Raw genomic sequence first — 11,473 nt, 5'->3', positions numbered from 1 at the left:
AGAACGGAAATCAGTCGAATTCTCACAAAGCGTGAAACCTGGACAACTCCTCAAAAAAATGCGCAATGCGAAATACCGCTTTTACGAGCAGATTTGAGCTTAAAAACCGAAACTGCCCTGAGAATGAACTATTTTTACACCTGAATAGCCAATTTTAATCAATTTTTCACAGCGCGATGACTCGTTTATTTCTCAAAATTCTTAAGGCTTGAAAAAATCTTTTTAGGATCGATGTCCTTTCTAATGATACCACTCACAACTCCCTACGATAAATATATCGCGTGGCCAAAATTGACGGAAGAAAAAAGTCCAATTGTGCATACAGCCGCTAATATGGGGTCGGAACAATAATAAATTCTACCGAAAATGACCAAAATTCAAGGCAATTTTAGGGATATTTCTCAACCACTGTTTTATCATCCCATTTCAAAAGCATGGTTGAATAGATTCTACACGTCACATTCACTACTACTGCTTCTACATTCACTCCCTATTCTGGCTAGGCGTGGTCAGAATATCCATTCCACGCTAACAGACCGAAATGCGTGAAAAAAACTGGACAAAACCAAGACTGTCGGAACATAGCTACACTCAGCTTACCGCTCAGCAGCTTTTAAAAGTACACAAAAAAATTGCTCAACGATCAGTTAAACTCAAATTTATATTCATGAGTTTCATGTTACACAATTCGAACTCTGGTGTTCTCAGTCTAATCATCCTTAGGCAGCAACTTTTCGAACTCTCCTTGATATTTGAAAAAGGTCTGCGCAATCAACAGAGGCAACACCAGCGATGCTTCGGCGAACACCTTCACAGGCTTCGCTTTCACGTGGATTTTGCCCCAGGTCACAGCCTCATCTGGGGGTGCTCCCGAGTCACAGCCGTCAAATTCCTGCGCAGTATTGACGTAGACCGAATACCTGCCTCCATGTCTCATGGCATTTGCATTCAAAACATGGTGCTTCGCCACCCCCCCTCCGAGAAGAAAGAAAGCTGTATGCTTGGATTTGACAGCCACTTCCATAATACGCTGCACATCTTGTACGATGTCCATGGAGATAGTCCTGAACAGCTGTTTATCTTCCTAGCGTCTGATTTAACTTCATTTTAAATTGAATTCCGAAGAAAAAGCGGATGTTTTCCATTACCAGCACCGCGAAAATTTAGTCTCCATTATGGTACATATATTTACAGTAATGGGGGCTATATTTACATTATTTGACCACTAAGCCTGTGACCGCGGGGGAGGGTATCTGTTATATAGCCACAAAGCTGTAATGACAAAACCCCCGTAAAATTATAAAAATTAAGGAGACGTTCGTATAGAAATAAAAGAAAAAATTAATTGCTTTAACCTTGATCACCACAATTTTTTCAGTGAACCAATAAATAATTGACGGCCGAATAGCTGTAAATCATAAAATGGCAAGAAGTCGACTTATTAAGAATCAAAAAGCATAATTCCAACTAAAACTTTGCAAAGAGTGAACATATCGATGAGATGAAAGACATATTGTAACATTCAACATCCTGTTCTTCTGCATATTAAAATAGAACAAGACTTTTGATAGGAACAAGGAGATTCGGTAATCTGCGTTTGCACATAATGGTCGACACCGCTAATCTGCATTTTTGACTTGATGGTCTACCAAATGAGGAATAGACAGAAAAAATTTCAGAGACACATATTGTTCAACAAAACACTGAATAAAAGTAAGGCCACATTAAAGGGTTGATGAAACTTGCCAATGATGAAACCACGAGACAAAGCAAATGTAAAATAAAAAAAAATAATTACATTAAAAACTAGATGTATGAAGAAAACAGAATAACAAAATCAAAACGGCGCTAGATAACACCTAACTAAACCAACTAAATTAACTGAACTTTACATTACCAGAAGGACATCTCTCCTTAATGAAACTTCGTAACAATTAGAAAAAAAAACTGCAAAGAGGACAAAGGTCAAAATTAAACTATTGAAAACCAATAACTTCTAAACGATTAAACTCATAAGGTATCAACTGAAATCATTAAAAAGGTTAAATTATACTTCCTGATGTATAATTGAGGAGGCAATTGAAACCTGTTAATTTATACCTCTTAAGGAAACAATTCCGAACTGCCATTATCCGGGTAATGTTATGCGACTACAAAAAGAACAACAACAGGCTAACATTCTCTTAAATTAAATAAATTAGCAAGAAAACTGTAACGCAGCCGTTAACGATAATTTATTCACAAAAACTATTATAAGCTCAATTATGCAATCTTTCAACGCTAAAGCGACCTCCCCATTCAATTGCAGTTGCGGTAAGGAAACATAGAACAACCTCAAAAACTCGATATCCGAAATGGCATTTTTAAATGAAAATGCGTATTATCAAGGCCAAGAAACCATTAGTTAAAACAAAAAAGTTATAAAGAATTAGACTTTGGGCCTGTAGGATACGGACTGTTTATACAGAGACTAAGCTACTTCTGAAGGAAAGAAATAAAAAGTGACAAAGCTGAAAAACAAATCGACTGGCAACACCTTGGGAATAAAATTAGACTTGTTTTTAGAGACACTAGGTCATTAGTCTACAAAAAATACTGAAGCCATTAAAACCATGAGATATTATTTATTTTATTTAAATTGCGAATTGTTACTACTGATAAGGGGTACAAGTAAGAGGATTGCATGATGCAGTTATTTATCCTTTCTCATATCTTTATTCAAGATCTCGCTCAACTATTTATAGTTTTTCTGACTCTGATAAAAAAAAATTCTTTCGGAGTTTCTTGCTACGTACTGGTGAAGCCATTATGTGGAAAGAAATACTTAGATGCACAAATATTTTTTCATGTAACTGTTGAAAAGAAACAGCAGAATGGATCATTCCTTCCGTCGTGTTTGAAGGAATGGAAGAAGAGAAGATCTCCAATTCCTCCGTCAGTAAGTGGAGGACAGAACACTGGGATGTTATTCTTCCACGCCCAGTAGTACACGGACTCCGGGTTGTTTATCTCTTTGCCAAGTCGGTGGATGAACCTCAACACAAATTGCCCAATACACTCTCCAAAATCTTTATACAGTTTATGGGAAAGGCTTACACGTTAAGTACAAACATAAAAATTTTTCAATTCGAAAATATTGAAATAAGCTATGATTAGCGAGTAGTATTTCAGGAGTTCAACCATTTGTTATCATCTGATGAAGTGTGGAGAACAAAAAATAGAAAATTTTTCACATACTTAATTGCGATTCAACTGATTACCGCGCATTTTCTGCCAAGCAAGAAAAACATGGACTGAATAGATGCACAGAATTTGACATAACTTTGACGATAAAGGATAATGTCCTTTACAGTTGTCCTCAAAATAAATTAGGAGGAACAAGAAACCGGTCAGCTTATTCTCTTACGTGGATGGAGTCCATTTCGTTCCCTCGTCCTGTTCCTTGAGCATCTGGTCATAAATGGGAATGACCCAGTCCTCGAAGAGAGCGTAATGTTTCAATGACAGCACAATGTTCCCATTCCTAATCCACACGCACATAAACACACAGCTATCATGAGCTGAAGTAGATATAAGCTATGATGGTCAAGATGAACTCAACTGACTGTGGTGGCTACTGAGAGGTACCAACAAATATCCGAATAACAACTTGGGCAAATCCACCTCTATAGAAAAAGAATTCAAGCATCACAATAAAACGCGTCACGAGAACCAATGCCTTTATATCAATTGCCGAAAAGTAATGCAAAAAATTCTGGGCATTCTAGGCATGTATTTAAAGGATCGATAGTGAAAAATTTAATGGCAGGTGAATAAATACTGCCACAATGGTTTAAAATCGGACGCATTGCTCTAGAACTCCGACTGGCGGCAGCCTAATTCTATTCTAGTCTGCTTCATTAGTGGGGAGGGGGGCAAAAGTTCATTAAGGGGCTTCAAGGGATGTTAAGAGCAGAACCTTATGGAAGACTTAAATTTAAAATGAAACCTATATTGGCACACAATTGGGTCCATCTGCCTAAAATTGTGAATGAGAGAGCAATTTAGAACCCGAAAAGCTGAAAAAGCCACTTAAAAAGTCACAATGATTAAGCAGAAATTTTGTATAACAAGATATATATACGACTACAATAACTGCGTCAAGCTTTGTCGAGATCGAGATCAATTCATGCACCATCGCATTCAATTTACTGACTAGCTTCAAGTTAAACAATGAAAGATGAAATATAAATGACCAAAATTGAACTGTCCACAAACAGGGTGAAATTAATTAAACAGTTAATTCAAAAAACTTCTTGAACATGATTTGAGAGCAGTTTATTACATTTAGAATTGACACGGCAAAAAAGTACACCTAAATCGTTGTAGAAAAAATTCAGATAGTATGAGCACCTATTGAGTTTCTTTTCAAACATGTCTTTGCCAGCCAATTCGAATGTACCAACAGTACTGGGGATAAGACACTTGATGAAGTCCTCCTCGATTCCACCAGCAGTGGATGAAATGCAGTCTACCATCTTGTGCTGCACTAGATAACGAAGCGACTCCCTAGTTCCACCCGAGATCAAATTGGAGGTGTAGCCTGAAATGAACAATATTTGTAGATTGCGTTTGCTTTTTATAGTACACATGCATTACGTGATGCATGAAAAACCAGCTTCAAAATAAAAGATAAAAAATATCTTTGGGTGAATAATACTTCCAGAATTTCTAACTTATGGCCCCAACTCTCCATAGAATGTGGGTCAGGAACTTTATGCCAGACAGAGATTTAATTTAGACGAAAAACTGAGTCAATCGTGTAAGAGACGGTTTCAATCTTGTTGATTCTTCCAGGAAAAAGTGAAGTTTTTTTCGACATTTCACGCTCCGAAACCGCTATTAACCCTAAGTTAAAAACATGGAACACTCTTAAGGTAATTGTAACTTTATAAAGGAAAATTTCACCGATTAGAATCACTGCAAATGAGTGCTGTTTGAGTTATAATTAAGGAAAATTGCATAGAACCAACTGTAGTTGCTGTCTGCCAGTATAACGGTTTATAAAAAAAAACCAAATAAATGAAATCAATGTAGACGGCAAAATGAATCTAGCTCTTTAATAATATATACTCTGCAACTCAAATTTTTTGTAATTGCCAATTTTAATTCCCTCGTTTTCTCATCATACGAAATTTTCATAAATACTGGAAAATCAAGTGATCAATTGAAACAGGTCAAAAAATTTAAGAAGCCCAAATGAACTACAACAGGAAGTACAATAGTTTTTAGTAGCAGGCACAAAAGGAAAGAATTGAGAAAACAAGGAGGCTCGGTATCGCACATAATGTTTCGACTCCACTCATCCATATTATTGACTTTATTGTCCAACAAATGAGATTAGAGATATACACAAATAGATGCTAAAGCGAAAAAAATTGTTATAAACCCAAACTACAGAATAAATAAGATAATGTTCTACCGCTTTAGATAGCTCATGTCTTCCATTCATACAACTACGAGACAAAACAAACGACAAGATAAACAAAAAATATTCATGGCAAAAACAATAAAAAAAGTAACAGATTCCAAATACCATCAGACAAAAACTAGACTACATTAATTCATATGTCCTCAACCACAAAAGCAGATAGAATCTGAGTACAATGTGACTAGATAACCAGTCAACAAAAAAGGCGAAGTTCAAAAATCCATCGAATATTTTGAACCAAATAATTTCAAAAGTCACAAAAACTATTAGCTGTTAACTAAAAAATCGGATAGAGTTAATTATGATTCCTCAATGAATATGTCTCTGATGAGACAAAGTCAAAGAAAAGGAGTAATAAATAACAAGAGATACAAAAAAACAGCAATTTAAAAACAATTTACAAAAACATTTTACAAGTATTGAAGCCATTAACATCATCAGCTATTATCTGAAAATTATATGTAATTGTTTCAATCATTATTCCAACAATTATTCAAATTTATATTATTTCAGTTAATATATGAATGTTAATTTGAATATGTTCACTTGGTTCTCATTTGAATATCAATGGGACTTGTTATTAACGCGAATATTTCAAAGAACAACAAAAAGAACAGCAAGACATAAAAAATCGGATGTATTATAATCCCAACAAAGTGCTTGAAGTTAAAATCACAAGATAGCGGAATTGATGATACTATGTTTCAATTTGACCAAAAACAAAAAATATATGTTCAAAAAGGATGAGTTTTAAAATCAAAATCGTCAAAACCATCACGTATTAACTGACCGCATATGAATAGGTTACTCAGTCCCACTAAAAAAGGAATCTGCTGAGACCTGTCATTTATCAGAGCGATTCTTACAATATAATACAGACGACTAGATAAAATAACTGATCTCTCAGCATTTTGATAAGCTGAATTCAAAACAATCAGCAAATATGAACTGATATTCAAAAATCACTCAATTTTAAATACAACTCATCGTACCAGAGCAATTAAACCAAAAGTTTTCAACAAAAAGCATTAGACACTTTAACTCATACCTCGAGGTCAACGATTGTAAGCCAAAGACATCATTCATTAATCAGAACAAATCTTATGACAACCAGAAGGACAACAAATACGGGCAAAACCAAAAACCAGTAGAAAAGTGCCAGAAAGAGTCGGAGCAATTAAAACCTTACGCTATTCTCTGATAATTATCCTTATGTTAAACTAAGAGTCCTTTCAGCGCTAATGAGAACTTTCAGTATTGTTATAACGGACAAAAAACAGCAATTATGAACGAAAGCACAAAATCCACAAAACTTTATGAAAACTCGTAGTATCAAAGTCATAAAACCAATAATTAGAAGACAAAAACTCAAACCAGACTAACTTTTGATTCAATATTAAGCATAATGGATTTGTCATTAGTGGGACAGACCTAAAAGCTCAAAATGAAATTAAAACCGGTTAACCTTCAATTTTTTTTTGAAAATTCATTCACAGACTCAACAACCATTAGAAACGCATTCAAAGCATTAGATAGTTTCACTTAATCCTCTTTTGGAAGCCAATTGCTTTTTGAATTGAAGAGGCTCAGAAAGGACTAGAAACATTCAGGCAAAACACAAAAGTTCAAAAAATAAGAAAACACAGGGCCAAAGCCATAAAAACCCATAAGTTTTCCCCTCTAAATGACAGAAACCAAAAACTTGAGAAAACCTTTAGATAAAGTGCTCAACAATAAAAATTGGTGACTGAAGATTGTAAATTCTCAATGAGACCAAAACTAGCCCTTTTTTATTGCTACTCCTCATTGACGAACACAAAAATATTCCTTATGTTGTAAAAACAATTTTGATTCAAACTTTGATAAAAATATAGCAAAAATTGACTCCAAAACTGAACAAAATTACCCCTAAAAATCAATTGTTCTTAACATCGATAACTCCTCGAAAAAAGAAATCAACAAATTTATTTTAATTATAAATGTTACTATTGAAGAGCTTTTTAATGATATCACTCACAGCAGTCTTCAAAGAATAGATCGATATGCCAAATTTGACTGAAGAAAAAAAAGAAAAACCTATTTAAGCATATGTCCCCCCGAAAGAAAGAAACGAATAAATTTAATTTATCTGTCATTAAATACCAGAAAGGTGAATGAAGTTGTGTTGGCTATTACACCTGGAGAGGGCAGACGACGAGACCAACAATATGGTTGAGCAAACAAACATGGTTGAGCGAACATATGGTTCTTTCAAAATATGGTAAAGCGAAACTTAAAGGTTAATCGGATTGACAATTAAATCGGACAATTGATCAAATATTAGAAAATGGTAGTTCAAAAATTTTTTGTACAGTTTTTCTTACTTAATGAAATATAATCGCCTAAAATGCATCAAACTCAGAAAACTCAGCTAAAATGCAGAAAAAATGTGTTTGACATAGTGGGACTTTCAATTTTGCTTTTTTTTCTAACATGATTTTCTGCTTTTACTCTGATCTAGAAACTGGGTATTTAAAACATAACCGACTAACGTCGGGCAAATTGCTCTCAAACGACCGGCGAGCGGTTGGCTTCGTCAGTAGCTAGCCACGGGGGGGGGGCACCGGGGGCTGATGGGGGCAACACTGGGTTGGGGGCAACAGCGCGGTGGGGGGTGGAGGCAATAGTGGGGGTGGGGGTCAACAGGGGGGGGGGTCTCAACCTCTAATAACCGCCCTTCACATCATAAGTATATGTTTAAATCTCCAAAACAGTTTGAGCTGAAAGGCTCTAAGAGCACTTAATGCCCGCTGGGCGCTACCTGTTTATCCCGTTTTTGGGGACGAAAAGTCAAAAGCGTCAGACGAAAAATCGGTCAAGCGAGAAATCGCATAAAAAAGACCGACAGGACTAATATAATTGCCACAAACTTCGTTTGAGAGCAATTAATCAGCACGCTCAAATAATTGATTGAAACGGTTAGAAAGAATAGACGTTTAAAATTCAAAATTGAATAACTTTCAAAGAAAGGTGGATTTAGTTGAATCCTATTAGTTCGCGCATTCTCTGGGTAATCGACTTTATACCCTCTGGGTAATCGATGAGCAAAAATCCATATCAGATTTTTTGTCGTAGAAATACTAAGTTAATTCTTATTTTAAAGTGTGAAAAAAGTTTGCTCGCTTTTGGTCTTTGAGAACAGTCATTTTTTTTTCTTTGACAAACAAAATAACAATTCAACAAAACATTTCTACTAAGCTGTCGTCCAATCCGAGGCTCTAAATTTGTAGAGAAAAAGGCATAGTTCACCGGGACAGCAAGCGGAGCTTTAAATAAATGCACAATGAACTCTCTTGCAGAAGAAGCAGGACGACAAAGTTCCAATAAATATCGGAAGATATTCATCTAGGTCAAAACCATTTCATGTTCTCAAGTTTAAATTGTTGAGCCTTAGGCGCGAACGCACATGACCTATCATTTTGTTTCCCTATTTTGGTTGAATTTTTTATTCCCCGAAATTAGTAGGAGGCCACATTTTTCTCGAATTTTTTGCGGATATTTCTGACTCTGAAACAAACAAAATCTAGAAAAATTTCTACACTGATCTACTCCCATAAAATGTTTGGCAACAAAAAAGGTGAAAGTGGAAAGTAACAGTCATTTCAATAACTAGATGATTGTTTTATGTGACTAACGTGAACTTCTCAAAACCTTCACAGTTTATATTGAGAGCAAACGTTTGCTTGCATGTTTAGCTCTACATAATGAGTATAAAATGTAAGCATTAGAGCAACTAGGAATACTCACTCAGGAATATGGTACATGGTGTTGGCTGCCAGTTGTCAGTGGGTATCTCTCTTTGCTTCTTAATCTCCTCCTCCGTCAAACTTCCATTCAGCTTAGCCTCAATCATTCTCTTCAGTTCGGCTATTGCTCTTCCAAACATAGTTGCCTGGCAACATAAAACAAAACAGTTCTAAAGATGAAGAGAGCTTTGTCTACAAATAATCGGCCATCTTCATCAGCGCTTTCCTCTGAGCCAAAAATTTATCTTCAAAATTGACTTTTAATAAACAGGACTTCAAATGTCAACAAATTGTACCAATATATTCGATTTATGGTACCTCGCTTAAGTTAAATATCGCTGCTTAAAAGTGCATTGAAAACAGCATTTAAAACGAAAATCTTACAATAATGTTCATTGAGGGCAGTCTTGAGAGGTCGCTAGAAATTGTACCTGTAGTCACATTATTTATAAGTGTTTTCCGAAAAATAACATTCTTCATTTCATTCATACGACTATTATTTGTAATTTGCTGACTTTCGAGGAAATTATTTATGTTTAAAGAAATCACAGCAAGCGTGCCCTTCATTCATAATTTTCAATAACCCCCAGTTTTCCAATTAATATCTGATGCTGTTTCTCTGGTTTAGAAAATTCCCACAGTGAGATTTCACGCAAAACAGATGAGATGCCATGTGAAATCCATTATAGAATCCATTCTGTTTGATTTTGCTCGAGCCCCATTAGCAAATGGTACGTTGCTAGGCAACAGAAGAGTGGGTGTGCAAATTAGGTACCTATCAACTATGCACTCAGTGAACTGTCGGAACTACTCAAAAGAACTACGCAAAAAAATTGTCTAAACTAGAATAGGGTCTAAACACCCACCTGTAGCCCAGTGGAGAGAGAATCCTCAGACAGCATCTTGTCAAAGTTAACCTTTCCATCACAAGCAGCAAAGTCATATCCAGATACTACAGTATCAAATCCCTCGGGGTATGACACTTGAGTATTTCCAACTTGTGCAGCTACATCAGGCGGCAGTTTACCATTGAAGTTGTCCACTTTCATACTCCTTTCGAACGCTTAATTCTCAACTTCAGGAAACTAGTACAAAATAGTTGCCCTACACTTTATGGATCAAGTTTCAATCACTGTAGTTTGTAAAACAGCAAGCATTGAGTGACTTGTAGTCCATTAATGAAAACACTTATTTTCCTAACATTGTGAGGGATAACTAGCATTACTTCCAATAGAAACACTCACGTGCACGTTTTGAAATGCCAGATCTCTTCAGTTCAAGACTTCACACTGCCAGATTTTCTTATTTACAGTTCCAGACTTCAAACTCGCAAGTTCGTGTTTCAAACACGGTTACGTGACTCCGCTAAAAAACACTTCAAAATTCGGGCTTAAATCTCGCATCGCTACGCGGTCGGCGGCGAATGTCTCACTTTCCTCAGTGCCTTCATCAGAGTGACGTAACCCATACTTACGGTTTTGTTTCGTAAGCAAGGGATCTAGGTTTTCCCCGCTCTCTTATAGGATTGGAGCATCAAGTGGCAACTACTTTTTGTACTATTGTTTCGTAATAATATACACTTCAGTGTGAGCAACTTAGCGATATAAATAATGAAGCAGTTCAAATAGATCTCAACAGAAAACAGTGTTCAGATTAAGAAGAAGAGGTTTGTTCTATTAGGATTTCTTATCTTATCCTCAACCTCAACGCATCTCAAACCACTCGAAATGATTTACACAAGCAAGATCAGTAAACTAGCGGCTCCAGCTTACATAAGAGAAGATTGCACCAAATCTAGTCAAGTCTTTTACAACCGAAACAAGCCTAACCTTCAAGAACCGAGACTTAACAATGCTAGTTCTTCCATATGAGCAAGCGATTGCATTATTTTAAAAAAATATTTATATTCATACACATTTGTCGGGTGAGATAGAAAGGCGCTACAAAAATTACAAAATTTGAGTAAAATCGGCCAAAAAAACAACTGACGAACGTCGGGCCAATTGCTCAAACGACCGGCTGGCTTCGGTAGTAACATCAACATCCAACCCGTAAATTTTTGAAGCCAACAGAAAACAACAGTTTGAATATTGAAAACTTCACGAAGTGTAACTATTACAAGCAAACTCCGACTTTAAGAGATTGGAAAGACTAACAAAACAAAAGAAGATGATGCGAAACATCAATTCAAATTTGAACAGTCAACATTTTTAACTCT

At 35.9% G+C, this 11,473-nt stretch overlaps 1 protein-coding gene across 7 annotated transcripts; it reads right to left on the bottom strand.

Annotated features, from left to right (window-relative positions):
* Nucleotides 1-636: 636 nt before the first annotated feature.
* Nucleotides 637-11,122, bottom strand: LOC142344486 (deoxyhypusine synthase-like). Of its 7 annotated transcripts, none has more exons than XM_075396153.1 (7): nucleotides 10,730-11,122; nucleotides 10,122-10,340; nucleotides 9,257-9,401; nucleotides 4,393-4,582; nucleotides 3,407-3,523; nucleotides 2,887-3,034; nucleotides 637-1,066 (listed from the first exon to the last, which is right to left on the bottom strand). In XM_075396153.1, the coding sequence occupies exons 2-7, from the start codon at nucleotides 10,302-10,304 to the stop codon at nucleotides 710-712; spliced, it is 1,140 nt and encodes a 379-aa protein (XP_075252268.1). In that variant the 5' UTR covers nucleotides 10,305-10,340; nucleotides 10,730-11,122; the 3' UTR covers nucleotides 637-709. The 7 variants fall into 7 exon arrangements, with proteins under 7 accessions (XP_075252268.1, XP_075252269.1, XP_075252266.1 ...); XM_075396154.1 differs by having other exon boundaries at nucleotides 10,122-10,330; nucleotides 10,804-11,122; XM_075396151.1 differs by having other exon boundaries at nucleotides 10,813-11,122.
* Between the last annotated feature and the right edge of the window lie 351 nt (nucleotides 11,123-11,473).

This window comes from Convolutriloba macropyga, chromosome 8, assembly GCF_964194025.1.
Source record: "Convolutriloba macropyga chromosome 8, txConMacr16.3, whole genome shotgun sequence".
Classification (NCBI taxonomy): domain Eukaryota; kingdom Metazoa; phylum Xenacoelomorpha; order Acoela; family Convolutidae; genus Convolutriloba; species Convolutriloba macropyga.
Note: the sequence above shows the minus strand (reverse complement) of the source record. Positions and strands in the feature narration are given on the sequence as shown.

What these genes read in the sequence shown, in the direction of transcription:
- LOC142344486 (XM_075396153.1), bottom strand. Translation starts at nt 10,304, where the DNA reads ATGAAAGTGGACAACTTCAATGGTAAACTGCCGCCTGATGTAGCTGCA. An exon ending in ACCATGTACCATATTCCTGA is followed by an intron (nt 4,583 to 9,256) that starts GTGAGTATTCCT and finishes TGTTCATTTCAG; the next exon opens with GCTACACCTCCAATTTGATC. An exon ending in ACGAAATGGACTCCATCCAC is followed by an intron (nt 3,035 to 3,406) that starts GTAAGAGAATAA and finishes ATTTGTGTTGAG; the next exon opens with GTTCATCCACCGACTTGGCA.